General features: G+C 42.0%; 1 protein-coding gene across 1 annotated transcript in view; it reads right to left on the reverse strand.

Annotated features, from left to right (window-relative positions):
- DNAH12 (dynein axonemal heavy chain 12) overlaps window positions 1-21,157 on the reverse strand; it is a 4,520,724-nt gene that overhangs the window by 1,608,625 nt on the left and 2,890,942 nt on the right. The window contains exon 39 of the mRNA XM_044078497.1: window positions 8,567-8,745. Within this exon, the coding sequence (XP_043934432.1) occupies window positions 8,567-8,745 (179 nt within the window). The remainder of the gene's footprint in view (window positions 1-8,566; window positions 8,746-21,157) is intronic.

The raw sequence follows: 21,157 nt of genomic DNA on the forward strand, positions 1-21,157 counted from the left end.
CTCCATTTTCCTAGATCTATCAAAAGCATTCTATACTGTCTCACATAACAAACTTATACAAGTACTCTTAGAACTAAACCTTAGTTAATTCACAATTACCTGGTTCAAAGACTACTTAACAGGGTGCCAGCAAGCTGAAAAATGGCAACAAATTATACCTCCTCTACTGCCCGATACACTAGGTGTACCAAAAGCTTCAATTCTAAGTCTCCTCCTTTTCACACTTTTCACTAACAATTTACACACTGTTACCCTGTATGCCTCCTTAATCGAATATGCCGAGAATTCTACATTATTATGCCCTGCATCATCACAGTTACAACAACTAATGCAGCAGTCTTCTCTGCAGTTGAATTGTGGCTTTCTGAAGCTCAATTTATTCTAAACCACAAGACCAAACTCATGATATTCCAGACCCGTAGGCACAAAAGTTACAGCCTCCACACCTAGTTTTCCCAGCACCCATAGAAGACCTATTTTCTTGTGTAATGCCTTTGGGGCAGCATAACCGCCTTTTCAAATTCTTGGTATTCTTGAAAGTAATATAGGGTCTCTCCCCCATCACTTGGGTAATTTGATCATCACTGCTTAATATATTCCAATTACGCTGCAAGATGTTCCTTATCACATGTTCTCTAGTAAAAGAGAAAACAAAAGGTGTCTTATTTGCTGTCCTATCTGGTGCATGTGTGGATGTAGTGGCCTCTGAAAAATATGGCTTAGCCCCACTATTTCTCGTCATATGGACTTTATGGGTTATTCTACTGACTTCTTGCTCATCATACCCCTTGTTCACAAAATCAGAAGTAATATGGTCAAGCTCATCATATAAATGGCTATCCCTATCAGTTAGCCGAATAGGAGGTTATGTTAGGTGTGCTGGGAAGACTAGGTGTTGAGGCTGTAACTTTTGTATCTTTATACAGGAAGGTACTGCGTTTAGGCACCCTGATACCAATAGAGTGCATATATTTAATATTAATGCTGATTGCAGTAGTAAGAACCTTGTATACTTAGCCCAATGTATAATTTGATTTTCATTCTATATTGGGAAGACAAATAGACGCCTTTGTGAATGTATCAGGGATCATACCTACTGTTATAGGCGAGGACATATGTACAGTGCATTAGCCAAGCATACTATAGAAAATAGTGACAGTCATTGATTTAGATTTAGGGTGTTAGAACTAGTATATGATGATGAGAGGTTGGGAGATGTTTCTAATAAAACTGAAACCAGGGAACTTACTTGGATTGTTAGGTTAAAAGCCCATCTAGATAGAGGACTCAATGACCATGTAGCTATTACAGCCAGACTAAGAGGCAGGAGACTCAAGAAATAAATATAGATTTATTAGATGTCATACATTTACTATGTTTCATGTTTTTTCTTTATATTACACATTTTACATATTCAGCATGATACATGTATTTTAATATATGTTTTAATATATTATATATATATATATATATATATATATATATATATATATATATATATACATTTTTTTTTTTTTAAGATACTCTAGGTTTAAAATGTTGCACATGAATGATTGGTTGATTTGAATTTTATTGGATATAAAAGGAAGTGACCTCATCATATGAAATAGATCTGATGATCAATCTATTTGTGAAAGCGCTCACCATTTGTACATTAAATTTTGTGGATTTTATACTATCTGTGAATCCTGCTCCTCGATTTGCCTTAGTGTTCATATTTTGATTTTATATATATATATATATATATATATATATATATATATATATATATATAATGTGTGTGTGTGTATATAGACACACAAACATGCATAATGTATATATACTGCATAATATATATAAAATATATATATATATATATATATATATATATACATTTTTTTTTTTTTTTAAGATACTCTAGGTTTAAAATGTTGCACATGAATGATTGGTTGATTTGAATTTTATTGGATATAAAAGGAAGTGACCTCATCATATGAAATAGATCTGATGATCAATCTATTTGTGAAAGCGCTCACCATTTGTACATTAAATTTTGTGGATTTTATACTATCTGTGAATCCTGCTCCTCGATTTGCCTTAGTGTTCATATTTTGATTTTATATATACATATATATATATATATATATATATATATATATATATATATATATATGTGTGTGTATATAGACACACAAACATGCATAATGTATATATACTGCATAATATATATAAAATATATATATATATATATATATATATATATATATATATATATATATACATACGTAGATAGATATATGCACACACAAACACACACACGACATATCATGTCAATTTACTGAAAAGCAATGCAGTGAAAGTCATAATACCGACTCTACAATTGTTGAAATACAAAAAATGCTGAAATGTTAAAATGTTGAAATCAATATACCTACTCCCCTACATGTGTAAAGACCTAGAAATGCACCCCCTGTAGGACCCATGTTATCACTTATTTCTAAGTTTCACTAACAGGTGAGTGATACTGTTTGACGACTGGCTATGTATTTAGTAATGTGTATGTTAAGTAGATACTGTAAAGTTTCACCATTTTCATATTTCAGGACTTTCCATTTTGTATTTGACTTTCAGAACACCAATATTAAATAAGTTGTCATTTAACATAGACCCAATCATAATTCACTAGAGTTAAAAACTAGCACAGAGTTCTACACATCTACAGATTCTAACTGCTGCTTTACTAGTAGTAGATAGGAGATGAGCAGTTTGGATTCAGATCAGGGTGCAGAACAACCAACCCAATGTTTGAAGTGAGATAGTTGAGAAGAAACAAGTGAAGAGGATAGTGCCTAAAAGGGCATTCCTAGACTTGGAGAAAGCATATGATGAGGTCCCAGGAAAGCTGATTTGGGCAGTCTTGCAATGATTCAAAGCTCCAGAAACAATGCCAGAATTAGTGCAAGCTATGTACAAGGACCCAATGATATAAGTAAGAACAGTGTTCAGAATCGTACTCGGGTTCCCAGTGGGAGTGGGTGTAAATCATGGTTCAGCTTTGAGCCCACTGCTTCACTACTGGTGATGGCTGAATTAGCAAACTGAGCGGAAGACAGATAAAGCTGCTAGATGTTGACAATGTGGCATTACAGGCAGACTCTGAACAAGAATGTCAATAGGAGAATGAAATACAAAACTGTCAGCACATGGGATGAAACCTGAGTAAAGATTAGAGAGGTATAATGGTAGAATATAGGGGAAATCAGAAGAATCTGAAAATTGAGATTGAAGGGAAAATAGTGGAACAGTTAACAGCTTCAAGTATGTGGGAGGGGTGGTTGAGAAGAAGGAAAGCCTGAATGAAGGGACCAAGGCTAGAATCAGAGGGGCTACAGCCAACTGGCAGAGAGTGCCAGAGGTAGTATGTGACAGAAGAATGCCAAAGAAGCTTAAAAGTAAGGTGTATGAACAGTGGTGCAACCAGTACTACTGTATGGTATTGAAATGTGGACAATAAAGGCAGAGAAAATGAGGAAGTTAAAGGTGATGGAAATGAAGTGCCTGAGATGGGTGGCAGAATACATACTATGAAACAGATGAAGAAATGAGGACATAAGATCAAAAGCCAAAGTAGCTCCAATTGCAGAGGTCAAATAGAACTGATTACAGTGGTTTGGGCACATGTGCAGGAAAGCTAAAAATCTGGAGAAGATGATTTGGGACAGACAGGAAGAATACAAGAAGAAATGAGGGTGTCCAGCAAATAGATGGACAGATTGTGTGAGACAAATCCTGTGACAGTCAGGCAAGACTGTCAAAGAAGTTAGAAGCATTGCACTGAATACTGAGAGATTGTAGCAGCTGACAAGACACCCTGATGCCATGTAGAAAAATGTAAAAAAGAAAAGGAGGGTAGATGATCAGGATGATACACACACACACACATGCACACACACACACACTCACGCACACACGCACACTACATTACTTGTGTCTGTACAGACTAAAAAGGTACTTTCATAAGGAGAATAAGGTATAGTAGAGAGACAGATATATTTAATTAAGAAATCATTAATAAATCTGAATAAAAATATTGTAAAACTGGATTGAAACAATAATGATTTGATAGATTATAATCATTTTGTAGTGAAAAGAGTGTCATGATAATATTGATAGACAGACAGATAGATATGCAAGGTACATGACAGCATATTTAATATCAGAATACTGAAAGTCAAAATACTGAATGTAAAATTCTGAAATGTCAAATGTTAAAACTTTACCCTTTAATATTAGAGAAAACGATAAACTCGTTAAGCGCTTCTCTAGCATGAGACCCAATCGTAACAGAACTTAAGGGTGCTTAGCAAAAGTTTATTAAACACCCCTAATCACTACTACAGTTGTGTCTTGCACTAGATAAAGTGTTATCTGGCAAAGAAAAAACAACAGTGACAGAAGGTAAAACAGCCTTTAAAAGCTATTAGAACTTCATTCCGCCACATTTACAAAAAAGTGTGACAGAACCAAGTGTCTAGCAGCTTTCAAAAGCTGTTTTAAACTTCTTTCAGGACTCTTCATTTCTGCCTGATGTATCTCTGAACTGTCCCTGATTTTGCAGGATATCTCTTATTTTGTCTCATATTTTGCCCTTTCCCTCATAAAATATTTGATTTTCTAGTAAATCACCAATGTTACAGTCAAAAATGTTACTCATAAGAGTTTCATACTTTTTATTGTTCAAAAACTGCATGTCGATGCAAACTTTGTCATTCTATGAACCTATTATGTGAACTGCAGCAATATTTAACAACTCTTTCTGATCCTTTGTCCCCCAATACTTTTGTATTCTTAAGCAAAGATGTTTACAGGTATGCTGCTGCTGTCTGTCTGACAAAGCTGTGCTTTTTTCACTTCTATACTTTTTTTTGCAACTGGTATTACATGGAGCAGATAAAGTTCCATGCACTTCAAAGTATTAAAGTATTATAATTGAGTCTCTGATCAAAACATATTACATGTTCTCGACAAGGATTACAAAGTTCAACTCTTAAGCATTGCTCTCCAGGTGAATTTCTTGATATTCATGTTTTGAATGCAAAATAAATAAGCTATGACTGGAGACCCAATCATAATCCTCTATATTTCAAACTTAGTTCGGATTTTTACTCATTTACAGATTTTTAAGTGCTGATTTGCTAGATACAGAGGAGCAACAATAAATAGTTTTAAACTCCAGTATTCATACTTAAAAATACTTAATCATAATTTGATGTTAGTTGTTAGAGTTTAACCTTGTCCTTTATCAAGTGCCATTATCTGTCAATGCTACCTTTCATGTTTTTTCTACTATTATAAAAATAATTAATGCACTTTAGCACTTAGAAGTGTAATCAAGCACATTGCATGTAACATTATGCATATTTGTCCAAAAATGTTACTGGTGAAGTAAAACTGGTTTATATTATGTTACACATTATGCATTATGATGCTAAAAGGAAAATGCAACCATAGGACAACATTATATTTTAGTGGGTTGACTTCGAGTTACCAAACATAATGTAAAGCACACAGTCTTCCAAAACTGATCTCACTGTTGCTTAGCAGACAGTTGCAGTACAGTTAAGCAAGTTAAATTTTAACATAAACTGTCTTTGCTGGAGTGCTTGCTGTTCTTTCTATAAATTCCCTAATGCGTGGGTACATCTCTATAGTGTCAGTCTCTATCTCCAAGGATACACCAGCTCATGGAAAAGGAATTAAATGTATTTCCATTCCTTTTGAGTTAGTGTGACCTCAGATGTAGTGCATAAATCGTAATCAGTGATATAAGAGCAGAGCTCTGAAAATTGGGAGGGGGGGTGAGTGCAGAGGATTTCATTCTTCATTGCAAAAATGTTTTCAAGTAATGTTTTATTATGTTAATACAGTTTTAGCCAAATGAGGGAGTAGTAGAGTCAGGTTGACTAAGTGTCAGCTAGACCCTATTTTAACAATGAAAGAAGCTAGATGGGAATTAGCTGTATTCACTATCATATTCAATTATCTTCTTGTTTCAACTGTAATTAGGGGATTGCTATTATGAGCTTGAATAGTGGGCATTGTCTTCTCATAGAAAACAGTAAAGGAAGAAAAGTAAATCTAAAAGGATCACTGTGGTATCCAATAAAACATTAATACTTTAAATCTACAGATATACAAGTCATACAGCAGAAATTATTCAAATTAACTAAGAGCTCTCCATCCTAATAGGGTACTCCCATAGCTGCAATTCAAAAATATAAGGCCCAGGAAGACAAACCTGATAATAAATACCTAATTCTTAACTTACACAACAACTGTTGACACATTTCATCATTTCAATATTAAAGCAGAATGGTAAATGTTAGAAAAAAGATGGTTGCTGACTGTTTTCACTACAGTTTATTGCCGTGCTTAACTGAGTGTAGAAATGTGTTAATAGTAAAGCATTAAAATGTATGTTTTTGAAGAAAGAGGAAGCCAGCCAGAGTGAGAGGAAGAGATTGAGCTGACAGTTCATTCAGTGATATTTTGGGCAGTACTGCGAGGCTCCTGCATATATAAAAATAAATGTGTAAGAAAGAGCAGTATCAGTAGGATGTAATGTTTATAGGCAGGTACTAGGCTATTAGCCCTAGGGCCTATACAAGCCTAGCCAAAAGGTACCCTTGCTTTTGCCACACAAGAAAATTATTTTCCTGTGTCCCTGTCAAGCAGAGTGACAGAAGTGATCCCCGGGGTGAATTTCCTATCTCCCATTCAATCACCAAGATTTTTCTTGAAGAGTGCTAATGAGGAGCTTTGTTTGATATAGATAGGTAGTTTGTTATAAAGTATGGGAAGTTTCTGGGACAGGAACCTATCCCTCCAGCATGTTCTGTTTATTGTTGTGACAAGGTTTAGGTCCCTAGAGCGTGTAGCTCAGAGGGATTGGGATTTCTTTAAGTGGAGCATGTCCAACAGCTCTGAGTTTGACATAGCTTTATAAGTTAGGTAGCGATCGCCTCTGAGTAGGTAATATGTGCCGGAGTAAAGCTGGAGTTTTTTGAGATGGTCTGCATAGGGCATCTGTTTGAGGCCAGTAATCCTCTTTGTGAGGTATTTCTGCGGCCTTTCCAGTAGATGTGTTGTGAGGTACATACCAAAAGGGGCACTGTATTCTATAATGGGTCTAATAAGTGATGAATAGCAGGGAACAATGACCTCTTTTTCCTGGAAGAGAAACCTTTTGTGATGAGGTGTGCCACGTGGAAGGATTTCCTGACTACTGTGGCAATGTGATTATCAAAGGAGAGACTACTGTCCCAAGGTTTCTTATCACACTTTCGGTGTTAAGTAGACTACCGCTTACGTGGTAGTTCATGGGTACAGAGTTTTTACCAAAAGGGATGAAATGCACTTTTTGGCACTGAGCTTGAGGCCATGGCTTTGACACCAGGCATCTATCTCACTGAAGCCCTTTTGTAGACTATCCACATCATTAGAAGTTTCAGTTATGGCTCCTAGTTTGCAGTCATCTGCGAACTTCATTAGCTAAAGACCTTCTGTGTTAGCCTGTACTTCAGAGAAGTAGATACCAAACAGGGGAGTACCCAGGACTGAACCCTGTGGTACTCCACTTGCCACTGGTCTGAAGTCGGATTTGGACTCTGTTACTTTCACACTGTGGGTTCTGTCAGTGATCCATTTGGCAACCCATCTTGTGACATAGGGATTTATACTTAGTTTAGTGAGTTTATCTATAATTCCAGAGTAAGGGATGGTGTTGAAAGCCTTAGCAAGATCTAGATAGGCTGTGTGAATCACCTTACCCTCATCTATGGCTTTGGTGACCGCTTCAAAGAAGTCTATCAGGTTTAGGAGACATGATCTGCCTTTTACAAACTTGAACTGGGTGGGGTCCAGAGTTTGGAGATTACCAATGTCATTGTTTATAAGTTCCATGATGATACCTTCCATAGCCTTGCAGACCAGGCTCATCAGGCTATTGGGGCGGTAGTTCCCGGGGTCCATGGTGGCTCCCCCTTTGTGGAGTGGGATGACTGTTGCTGTGTGCCATTCAGTGGGCACAAAGCCTGAGGTAAGGCTATGATTGAACATGGTACTTAGGTGGGGTGTCAGTTCATTCTGTAGTTCATGTAGAATGCAGCTTGGGATGTTGTCGGGTCCCATGGATGCTGTGTTCTTGGCTTTGGTGAGTGTGGTTTTTACCTGTGCAGCAGTGATTACAGGAACTTTGCATTCTTCTGGTATACAGATGGGCCCTTTAGGGGGTGAAAGGAGGGTAAAGTTAGCACTGAACCTATCTGCCAGGATGTTGGCAATACCAGTTGGTTCTGTATATTTATGTATGTATGTTTCATATCTACTGTCTTACCCAATATGTCTGAATGTCAGAGAACTTCACCACATAACTGCACAATTATTTCACAACAAAAATATTTAACCTGAAGTAAGAAGGATCACTGAATGAATGAAGAACTTTCAGAACTTCAGCTTGAGTGAAACAGTACAGTAAACAGCAATTACATTTTCTGAAAAATTAAACATAATGTAGAAGATAACACACCTGAAAATGACAAGGTTCATTCTGGTCTTGTGTGTTTGATTATATTCATCTAAGCACTGCTCCACAATGTTACTGAAATGCTGAACAGATGGTATCTCAGCATACAATCTTTCATCTCCTTCTAGATCAGGGTTCATGTAGTCTCCAAACAATAAGCTTCTCATGTCTTCTTCACAGAGCTACATTGTAAAGGTAGAGATTACATAACGTACAAATACAAAAGTGCAACAAGTCAATAACATATTGGTGTTCCTGTGCAATTATATATTTTGTCCAGAAAATGCTAAGTTACAAGACACTTGAATCAATTTTTCCAAATAAACAATTCACATAAAACAATGACTAACATGGGACCACTTTCTACAGAAACACTTTCTGATTGTCTTTTCAGTACACATCAGCAAACCATAAATTAACAAAGAATGCTACTATTTTACAGATACTGGATTTTAAGTGAATGCTGCATAAAGTAGGTTTAGAGCCTCAGTGGTAGGGCTTCCATCTGTTATGCAACCTGGGCACCAGCCAGCATTTTTTAATGCTTCTCTATATTCACATGATAGTAAACATCTTTGAGATCTATGCAGCACATTCACCTTGCCTATCTTGAGACAAGGGATGGGACCACATACAGGGATAGTCAGAATAACCCCAAAAATGGACATAAGCAGATATCTTATGCTACACACACAGGGTTGTGCTGTAGGCATGCCAACATCACTGCAGCCATACATTCCAGGGCCAATTAAGTGCTAAGCAAAACAGTGATGCAGTCTACAAGCACTTCTCCTAATCTATCCCAGATGGCTAACCTAGCCCCATCACCAGATAGGTTATTTTCTCCAGAACAAGGTATGGTGTCAAGGATTAGAGTCCAGATATGGAAAATGGGGACATGATGTGGCTTATTTCTGTCCACAGAGTTCAGAAAGGCAGTGCTTTACTAAAAAAGAGTATGCGACATGTAATCAGACTCTATGATATATCTGAAAGTTATATACCTACCACAGTGATAGATCAATGTTGTCTGATTTTTGTCTGGTTCAATTATAGGTTTTCAGATCCAAATGGATCTGACCTCAGCACAAATTCTGAAGTTCTTCAGTTCCAATGTTCTGACTCCATCCCTACCCATAATCCCCATAACTTCAACTCAGTATCTCAGATCAAGTTTGCCCCCATTAGACAGTATATACATATATAGACTAATACATGTGAATATCAATCATATAAACCCTGTTCAAGACTAACTCCAGAAAATAGGGAATAAAAAATGGCAGAGTTATTAGAAACAAGCAGTAAGGACTGCTCACAGGGTATGCCAGGGACAACTTGGTTATCAGAAACCTATTTGTAACAATTTGGATGGGGGCAGGTGGGAGATAGGCTGAACTGGATGAATATCAGACAACATGGATCTATCACTATGGCAAGTACATAACTTTCATATTCAGTGTTGTCTATTTTCTTCCAATTCAGCTACTGAATAGATTCCCAAGCAGGTGGTATTAAGGAAGGACATTCCTGAGGATGGTGGAACCAAAGGAGGAACGTGATCTAGATCCGTCATCCAGTGTATAAAGGTATAAACTGTTGACCAAGTAGCTGTTGCACAAATATCATCAATAGGTAGTCTATGGCAAAGGTAGCTACTGCCCTTGTGGAATGAGCCTTAGGTTTAGATTGTAAAGATAAGCCCTTTTTTGTAAACAAATGAGAAGCATTCAGATAACCATATAGACAGAGTAACCTTTGCCACTGCTTTGCCCAATTTAGGTTTTGAGAAATCCCAAACAATTGAGCTGATTTCCTAAATGGTTTGGTCCTATGAAGATAGAACCTAGGTTGGCGATGGGTGTCCAAAATAGAATGTATTCACCCTTGTTTGAAAATCTTGGAAAAAAGACTGGTAGGTTTATAGACTGATTTAAATTATTTTCGGATGCCACCTGAGGAAGGAAAGATGCATCACTTCTTAGGGAAACTTTATCTTTGTGAAAGACCAAATAGGGGGGCTTGCAGAAAAGTGCTTGCACCTCTAAAATCCAGTTGGCTGAAGTAACTGCCATCAGAAAAATAGTTTTTGAGAAAGAAACTTCAAACCAGCTGATGTTACCTGTTCAAAGAGTGGTTAAGTCAATGCCTGTAAAAAGAAGTTATGTTCTTACCATAACGTTCCATGTGGAGTGTTCATCTCGCCTTTGTTCTTACACACGGGTTCGGAGCCGATCCTCGGCTCCGAGTCGGCCACATAGCAAAGCTCTGCATCTTAGAGAAGCTCGAGACCAGTCTATATCCCACAATCCTCCCTGCCATTACTCAGATCTAGTTTGCAAGCAAACCAGACCAACCATAAACCTGAGGTGCTAAGGCTACATACAGCCACAAAAATTCAGAGACACTATCTCACTGATAAATTAACTAAAGGGTAACGAAATATACCCCATGAGGTAAGAGGCAATATACCTGGAAGAGGTAAAGGCATGTGGACCAGACTCTAGTCCTACTCGTTCTTCCAAACACGTGAGGGAGGGAAGGGGGGGAATGTAAGAACAAAGGGGAGATGAACACTCCACATGGAACGTTATGGTAAGAACATAACTTCTTTATGTGAGAGTGTTCAATCTCACCGTTTGTTCTTACACACGGGCAGCGTCCCTAGCTCCGTCACCCTGAGTGACTCATGGAAGAACGTTCCTGAGCACAGTGGAACCAAAAGATGTCCTGTCTTTGGAGGCTTTGTCAACTCTATAATGAGCGATGAAAGTATGTGGTTTAGACCATGTGGCTGCTGCACAAATTGTGTCCAAAGGCAGGCGAGCTGCATGAGCCAAGGAAGTGGAAACGGATCTAGTAGAATGGCCCTTAGGTTTGGTGGGCAAGGCCTGATTCAACTTAGAATACACAAAAGCTATACAATCAGTAAGCCATTTAGAAAGTGTACGTTTTGTAACTGCCATGCCCTTTTTATTGTCTGCAAACGTGACAAAAAGTTGATCTGTTTTTCTGTAATCTTTAGTTCTGTCCAAATAAAATCTTAGCTGTCTGTGGACATCTAACTTGTGCAGCATATATTCCAACTTGCTGGTATGGTTTTTGAAGAAAGTAGGGAGTTCAATGGACTGATTAATATTTATGACAGAACATACCTTAGGAAGGAAAGACGGGTTTGTTCGTAAGGAAACACTATCTGGGTGGAAAATTAAGTAAGGTGGTTTGACTGATAGTGCTTGCAGCTCTGACACTCTTCGAGCTGAAGTAACTGCTAAAAGAAAAAGAGTCTTCCACGACAAAAACTTCAGGAGGCAAGAAGAGGCTGGTTCGAAGGGTGGCAACATTAGTTGCGACAATAACAAATTTAAATTCCATGGGAATAAAGGGTCTCTGACGGGCGGTCGAAGATGGAAGGAACCTTTCATAAAAGCCTTACAAAGCCTGTGGGACATAATAGAAGAACCGTCCTCACCAACATGGAAGTTGGATATGGCCGCCAACTGTACTCTTAGTGTGGAAGTAGAGGCTCCTTTGTGGAAAAGGATGGATAGAAATTCTAGAACTTTATGTAAAGGAGCTACCAGGGGGTCCAAGTGTTGGCTAGATGCCCAGTACACAAAGCGTTTCCATTTACTCCTGTAGAGTATTGTAGTGGAAGCCTTATGAGAGGCAACCAAAATGCGTTGAACTGTCGGAGAAAGTAGATCAAACCTGGCTAGGCGGGGAAGTGGAGCAGCCAAGCTGCTAGTTTGACGGATAGAAGAGACGGGTGAGGAACTCCTGACAAATGTGTCAGTAGATCTGGTACTGGGTCCAGGATCCACGGTTCCTCTGTTTGATGGGCTCGAAGAAAGGGGAACCATATCTGTCGAGGCCAGAATGGGGCTATGAGTATAATTGTCCTTTCCAGGTTCATGGCTTTCTGAAGAAATTTGGGAATCAAGGGGGTAGGTGGAAATGCATATAGGAGACCCGGGGGCCAATCATGTATCAGTGCGTCCCTTGGGACATCCCCTGGAGGGGGTAGAAGGGCAAAATAGCTTCTGCATTTGGTATTCATCGGGGAGGCGAATAAATCGCAGCAAGGCTGGCCCCATCTGCGGAAAATTCTTTCCGCCACCTGTAGTTTGAGGGACCACTTGTGAGGTAACAGGATGGCTCTGCTCAACCTGTCCGCAATGACGTTGGATGACCCCCGGATGTGTGTTGCTATCAGAAAGCGACCCGTGGACTCTGCCCATTGCCAAATTCTCATGGCCTCTCTGCATAATGGGTAAGATCTGGTTCCCCCTTGTTTGTTTACGTACCAGACTACAGACATGTTTTCTGTCTGAACTGCTACTGTTCCTAGAGGTAGGAGGGTTTGAAAGTGTTGCAACGCCAAGAACACCGCCCTCATTTCCAGAACATTTATGTGCAGGTTGTACTCCATGTTGGACCATTCCCCTTGGACTGTTCTTCCCTGAAAAAGTCCCCCCCACCCTATCAGGGAAGCGTCCGTGGTTATCGTGGCCGTTGGATTCGGTAGAACAAATGGACGACCCATAGTGATATTGTGACTGAACACCCACCATGAGAGGTCTCGCTTGCAAGAATCTGTTATCAGAATCTCGTGCGTTAGGGGTAACTGCTGGAACGACCACTGCGTGAACAGCAGCCATTGGAGGAGCCTCATGTGCAATCTCCCCATAGGAACTGCAATAAGGGATGCTGCCATGAGTCCCAAAACCTTCAGCACCAGTTTGGCCAGGGCTTTCCTGCTTTGCAGTAGAAGAAGAACCTGTTCCTTGAGGGATGAAGCCCTTACTGGAGGGAGCTTTACCAGTGTTAAGCGCGTATCTAGGTCTGCTCCGATGAATGAAATATGCTGTGAGGGCAGTAAGGCAGATTTTTCAAAGTTTATGGAAATCCCTAGGTGGGAACAAAGGTTGACTGTATAGTCTCTGGCTTGTATGAGGCGACGCTCGGTGGTGGCGGTGAGGAGCCAGTCGTCCAGATAGGGAAACACCCAGAATCCTAGACATCTCAAGTGAGACGCTACCACTGCCATGCATTTGGTGAATATCCTGGGGGCTGAGGAGAGCCCAAAGGGCAGGGCTTGAAATTGAAAATGACTGGCTCCCAGTCGGAAGTGCAGGTGATCCCTGGACGGTCTGGCCATCTTGATGTGGTAGTACGCGTCCTTGAGATCTATCGAGCACATCCAGTCGTCCTTCTGCAAAAATGGAAGGATCGATTGAAGCGTGACCATCCGGAACTTTTCCTTCTTCACGAAGGTATTGAGATTGCTGAGATCCAAAATGGGTCTCCAGTCCCCTGCCTTTTTTGGAACTAAAAAGAACCTTGAGTAAGTTCCGGATCCCTTTTGGTCCACTGAGACTGTCTGAATGACTCTTTTTTTGAGCAGCTTTGAAATTTCTATTGCTGCTGGGCCTCGCAGACGGGGTGGCACATCTGGAAACCTTCTTTGTTGGGGTGGAGTTGACATGAAGGGGATTTTGTATCCTCTGGTTACAATGCTTTTTACCCAGGAGTCTGAGGTGAGAGTTAGCCAGGCCTGTGGGTATAAAGCCAAGCAACCCCCGACTGCCTCCAGATAAGGACAGTCGGGCCCCCGTTCAGGAGTGCTGGAAAGGCTTACCGGGGATAGGATCCCTGTCACCTTGGTTCTGCGGACCCCCTCTACCGCCGGGGCGACGTCTTCCATTTCTGCCCTCCCCCCTCTGCCTCTGGGGGGGTCACTCTGTGTGGCCTGGAAAGATCCCTGAGTTTTACGGAACCACATTTTTCCGCCTCGTTGCCCTTTGGGGTACGGTCTAGATGGGGCGGAAAAACGGACTCCGACAGCAGACAGAGTCTTTCCTTCTTGCTCACACCGAGTTAGTGTCTCTTTCACTTTGGGCCCAAAAAGAGTGGCACCATCAAAGGGGGTGTTGGCGAAGGAAGACTTGAAGGCTTCCGCAAATGAGCACAGCCGCATCCAGGATCATCTTCGTAGAGCAATCGCTGAAGCTGCGGCTCTACTCGACCCTTCAGCCACATACGAGATGAGCCTCATGGACGAGTTCACTGTGGAGGTAAGGGTGTTAAGCTGTGCTGTTACCTTATCTGAAACAGCAGCATCTGTGTTACCCTGGAGGGTATCTCTCAGCTCCTTGATGAGATCCCTCTGTAGACGTGTAAAGTGTGTCAAATAGTTTAGCGAACGCATGGAAAAAGTCGCTGAACTAAAAACACGCTTCCTGTATCCGTCCATAGTCCTAGAATCCTTATTAGGAGGATGAACAGAAGAGGAAGACTCAGACATCTCCTTTTTAGTGGCTGCAGCCACCACCATAGCGTCAACCAGAACTCCTTTGGTGAGATAAGTCTTGTCCTGGGGAGCGGTAATAAATTTGCTTGGTTTTTGAGGGACCGGTTCCACTGTGTCCGGTGTCTCCCATGCCCTTCGAGCAATCAAATCCATTAATTCATCGAAGGGCAGAGTAACCCAGGAGGTAGAAGGTTGAGCACCAAAAGCCTTCAGCAACACCGACTCATCCTCAGTGGGGGCTAGGGTCTGCCAATCACCACTCTTTTTTAAAATCTCCAAGATGTCTGCAAATGAGACATCCTCGGAGGGGGATTTTGGGGACCCCTCTGACTCATCCAAGTCAGTGTCAGATGTTAGAGATTCCTGCTGGGAATCCAAGTGCCTCCTCTTGCACAGTCTTTTCCTCGGAACCTCATCGGAGGGGGATTCCGGTGAGGCCTCCGAGGAACAGGGGGCACTCTCTGGGGGTGGCTGAGGCAATGGTGCTCTACGCTTTGGATGTGTCGTGGGAACAGAAACAGAGAGCGGCTCCTTAGGGGAGGGAGAAGACACCTCCGATGAAGTGGTTGTCTGTGTAGATAAAACCTTCCTCATAAGGTCAAAAACCCCTCAACCTCGGGTCGAGGACTCCCCCGGTTCCGAAGAACATGGAAGAATCCCAGACATGGGGCCCATGGGTCTCGACCCCGAGGACGGAGCCAAGCCAATCTGCGCCGAGGCCCCGAGAGGGAGAGTCGGCACCGAAAGGTCGGTACGACTCTCGGTCCCGGAACCAAGGAGAGATCGTCGACTCCGCGACTCACCTATAGGTTCCGAAGGAGTCGAGGTCAATGGTGTCGATCGTGCAATGGACGGTTTTGGCACCGAGGGCTCCACTATCATCGGCTCATCCTCTCCTGGCTCCGAAGACTGGATGGGTCTCGAAGGAGGACCTGTTGGAGATAAAGGGAGGCCTTCTAGTTTCGACACCAATTGGGAGGAAACTGCAATCAACTTGGAAAGGGCCGTGATCTCCATAAGTTTCTGCATGACACGATCCACATCAGTATCGGATAACGGTCTGGAAGATCGGGTCGAAGGGGCCGAAGATGGCACCGACCGAAGAATGGAAGGTGGCAGTAGCTCCGACACCAGTTCCAAGACCTGGGGCTCAGTGAAAGATACACGTTCGACGCTCGGCCCCGAAGTCTGTGGAACCAGCGAACGAACTTTAGAAGATGAACTCAGAGCTGATGACATGGGCTCCGACATCTTCGACCCCTTCGAGGACTTAGAAGCCTGGTCAGACTTGTCCAAAGCCTCCTGGAAAGCAGGCTTAAGAAGTCCCCTGTCTATAAGTTTCCTGCGTCCATCTGTCATGACCCTCCCACTGAAGGAATGGCATATAGAGCAATCCTCTTGCAAGTGGAGAGGGCCAAGACAGTAGACGCAGGAAGTGTGGTTGTCAGTGATGGACATTTTCTGCCCACACTGACACCTTTTAAATCCACACTTGGCTTTTTCAGACATAATCAGCAAAATACACTTTTACTGTAAAAAAATTTAAACACTAGCTATAATTAAGAGAAAAAAAAATATATAGCTATAAGTTATAGAAGAGGTAGGCCCCAAAGGGAAACCTATGAAAAAATGACAGAACTAACTACACTACACACACACACACTATAGTAAGATCAAAAACTAAATTCTCAATAACTATAAGAACTTTTAAACAAAAATAATAACTATCTTATCTGAACAACAACATTTTCTCTGGTCCGAGCTCTCTTATCGATGTGATCCGTTGCAGCGGCAAACTAGATCTGAGTAATGGCAGGGAGGATTGTGGGATATAGCCTGGTCTCGAGCTTCTCTAAGATGCAGAGCTTTGCTATGCGGCCGACTCGGAGCCGAGGATCGGCTCCGAACCCGTGTGTAAGAACAAACGGTGAGATTGAACACTCTCACATCATGAAGCTAATGTCTCATGGAGTTATCAGGTCTCTGATAGGTGGTCGAAGGAGAAAAACACCCTTCAAGAGACTCTTACAGAAGCTACAGAATTGTCATTCTCACATATGAGGAAACTTGACATAGCTCACATTTGCAATTTGATAGCTGAATAACTAGAGCTAGTGTGGAAAAGTTCTGACAGGATTTCTAAAATGGAAGGAATGGGACTAGTGGTATGGTGTAAACTCCTTGATATAGCCCAAATGGAGAATCTCTTCCATTTGCTATGATATATTTTCACAGTGGAATGTTTTTAAGAAGCTGATATGATCTGAACAACCGAAGTAGGAAGCCTGGCATCTTTGGTTAAGGTTAGAACTGGAGGCCCAGAGGACGCAGACTGGATGGATGTGTTAGCAGATCTGGATAATGGCCCAGTATGTATGCAAGATGTACTAGTAGAGGCCACAGGAAGGGAAACCACATTTGTTGAGTCCAGAAAGGGGCAATGAGGATCATCTTGGCCTTGCACATTCTTGCTTTCTGTATGAAGATGTTTATTAATGTCAATGTAGTAAAAATATAGGTGAGACCTGGCGGTCAACTGTAGACAACAGCATCCCTTAGTGACTGTACCTGTGGAGAGATCAGGGAAAAGTAACTGCTTTGGGTAGGTAGGATGCAAACAGGTTGCAGCAAAGCTGCCCCTAGCAACTGAAAATCAAAGCTGTCACTGTTGGACTGATTGACCACTTGTGAGGTATCAAGATAGATCTGCTGAATTTGTCTGCCAGTACACTGGATGATCCTGCAATATGCATTGCTATTAGAAAGTGGTGAGAAGACATCACCCATTGCCAGACTCTCATGGCTTCTCAATATAAGGGGTAGGAACATGTTCCTCCCTATTTGCTGATGTGCCAAACCTTTGATATATTTTTGTCTGTACTGATATCACACCCCTGGGGAGAATGTACTCAAAAGCCTGCAATGCTATACTGACATGAAGGTTGACCTCTGCACGGACTGACTTCCCTTCAAAATTCACCCCCATCCTAGAAGAGATGCTTCTGTCATCACTATTGCCAGAGGGGGGGTCCAAAATAATGGATGTCCTTCTATCACTGAATGAGATGGTATCCACCAGGATATTTGTTGCCTATAAATTTGAGTGAGTCGAATCTTGGCATGAAGTGGATGATAAAATTAGGACCATTTCACCATTAGGATCCATTGAGGTACTCTCATTTAAAATCGAGCCAACAGAACCATGACAACTGTGGAAATCATTAGACCCAGTAGACAAGGAGTTAGTCGCATCAGCAGGAAGGAGTGATAGAGAACATGAGTGTCAGTGAGGTGCAGGGAGAGCACCCGGGAACTGGGAAGTCAGGTGGTCTACAAGCTCGTGTCCAGGTGGTATCCAATAAATTCTATCTGTTGAGTAGTTGTAACATGACTTTTGGTTAGACTGATCATGATCCCTAGGTCTTGCATCAGATGGAGCAAAAAGGTCCTAATTATTCAACAACAACAACTTGCTGGAAGTAGTGGTCAGGAGCCAGTCATCAAGGTACAAGAAAATATGGATCCCTAGCAGGTGAAGATGAGCTGCCACCATTGCCACCATCTTGGTGAAAACCCTGGGGGGCTATGGTGAAACCGAACAGCAGGGCTCTGAATTGATAATGACTGGCTCCCAATCAGAAACTGAGAAATCTCTTTGAATGCTTTTTTAATGCTTCTCTATATTCACATGAGAGTAAACATCTTTGAGATCTATGCAGCACATCCAGTCTTCTTCTTCTTCTTTCGGCTTTTCCCGGTTAGGGGTCGCCACAGTGGATCACCTGTCTGTTCATGACTGGCAGTGGAGTTTTACAGTGTCAAGTTGCCAGCCCGGTGCCCAACCTTCCACAGAAGGCACATGCACTCACACCTAGGGCCAATTTAGAGTGTCCAATCCACCTGCAGCATGTCTTTGGGATGTGGGAGGAAACTGGAGCACCCAGAGGAAACCCATGCGACCACAGGGAGGACATGCAGACTCCACACAGAAGGCACCCCAGCCGATGATCGAACTGGAGAACCTCTTGCTGTGAGGTGGCACTGCTAACCACCGCACCATGCCGCACATCCAATCATCCTCCAAATTGGACTGAAGGATGACCATCCAGAGCTTTGTCTGTTTGACATACTGATTTAAATGTCAAAGGTCCATAATCGGTTTAAAGTCCTCTGTTTTCTTGTGTTATAAAGAACCTTGAGCAGACTCTAGATCTTTAGAGACTGGCTGGAGCTTGGAAATTTCTGCTGCTCTGAATTCTCATTGACTGGGTGGAACATCAGGAACTTTCTTCTTCTTGATAGGAGGAAGGAAAAAGGGTATGAAGTAGCCCCTGGAAATTACGTTTAGCACCCAAGAATCTGTAGTTATGTTTTGCCAGGCTTGTGGGTGCAGAGATAATGGCCCCTGACTGCCTCCAGAGTGCAACAGACAGGAAACCCTTCAGGGGGTCTGAAAAGGCCTGAAAAAGCTCTGGTTGTGTGGTCTGCCTCTGCCTCTAAGGTGATGTCCATTGCTTGATACCTACTCCTTTGCCACAAGGAAGTCACCAGCAGAGATAAGAGCTCTGTGATTTTCAGAACCACATCTTCTTCCCAGCCCACTGATTCCTAGAATAGACTGTCTGAGTGGTGGTGAAGTGGATTCCCATTGCAGAGAGAGAGTCTTACCATTCTGTTAACTCCTGCACAATGTTTCTTTCACTTCAGGTCCAAATAAGGTGGAACCATTGAAGGAAAGATTAACAAAGATATCTTAAAGCTTTCTGCAAAATCACATAAACGCATCCAGGCATGCCAGCGAACTGTAGTGCCAGTGTCTGCTGCTCTGGCTATGCCATCAGCTGTGTTAGAAAGTAGTCACATGGCTACACTGGAAGTAGACTGGAGGGTAGAAAGCTGGGAATCCACCATCTTCTGACATATACAGGCAGGATATCCAGAAGAGACATGGAAGTCTCCTTGGTCAGCTGTTTCTGAAATCTGATAACATGAGCTAAATTATTTACACTCTAAGGGCAAAAGTTACTGAATTGTATGTCTGTTTCCCAAAACAATCCATAGCCCTGCATTCCCTGTCAGGGGGATGGAATGAGGAGCATTTTTCTGATTGTTCATTCTTTATGGTTGTCACTACCACCATCCCATCTACCAAAGGACCTTTGGTACAGTGTTTCTGGTCTCTGAGTGCTGCTCTAATCCTATAAGGTTTTTAGGGATGAGTTACTCCACATCAGGGTCCTTCCATGGCCATTCAGCCATCAAATCAGTGAGTGAGATAACAGTTGGTACCATCCAAGATGAAGATGTGTCAGAACCAAAGACTGCCAAGAACACAGTCTCATCTGGAGAACAGTTATCAGTGGACCATCCTCCTCTCTGCTTCATCAATTCAAGGATCTCGCCAAATGTTGTCATCGTCAGAGTGGGATCTAGGGGAGGCTTCACCTTCATCTGAGTCTGTGTCTTCTGCAAAAGATTCTTGAAGTTCTTCCATTTGCATGTGTGTTTTTTGTGAACTGGGAAGGTCAGAAGGTTCTGAATCAGACTGGGAGCTAATGTAGCAGTAGCCTGGGAAGCCTGTGGAATGGACTATTCCTGTATGACAGGAAGATGGAAAGTAGAAGCTGAGTCTAGCCAGGGTTCAGATGGAACCAAACTGGATAGATGCACCCATTCCCTTGGCATCAAAAGGACCTGCTCAAAAGCCACAAGGACTATGGATGCCATTGGGTCTATCAAACCCTTCCTGTTCCCAGACAGAAAGAAAGCCTTGGAACCAAGAGGTCAAAAATCCTGAGGCCAACTCTGCACTGAGCTATCGAAAGCCAAGGCGCAGAAGGGAACAGACAGCTCCAACAACTTAAATGGTGACACACCCCTTGGAGCCATGGCACCAAAGCTTCATCTCTGAGGTTTTTCTGGATCTGAACATATTGGAGCCAAAAGAGGATGAGAAACTGTCAGAGTCAGTCACTTGTGCTGTCAACTCTAGCAAAGATGCTGCAGGACAAAGTGATCCAAGGTAGTCATGGCCAAGGGGCAGACTGGGTTCAGATAAGGAAGAGGAGGAGGAACAGTAGATGGTTCAGCACTCATTATGTTCACAGGAGATGGCACAGAGAGAAACCTGAGCTGAATCTGCCTTCTGAGGAACTTCCTCATCATCATGTCAACATCTTGTTTATTTATGCTTCTATATGACTGAGTCAGTGATGCCATGGAAGATGGTTTTGATTACCTTCATTCTTGGAGGATCAGTGAGTGTAGCCTGGGACTCACCAGAT

The sequence above is a fragment of the Protopterus annectens genome, chromosome 7.part1, assembly GCF_019279795.1.
Source record: "Protopterus annectens isolate FY-2018-M chromosome 7.part1, PAN1.0, whole genome shotgun sequence".
Taxonomy (NCBI): Eukaryota; Metazoa; Chordata; order Ceratodontiformes; family Protopteridae; genus Protopterus; species Protopterus annectens.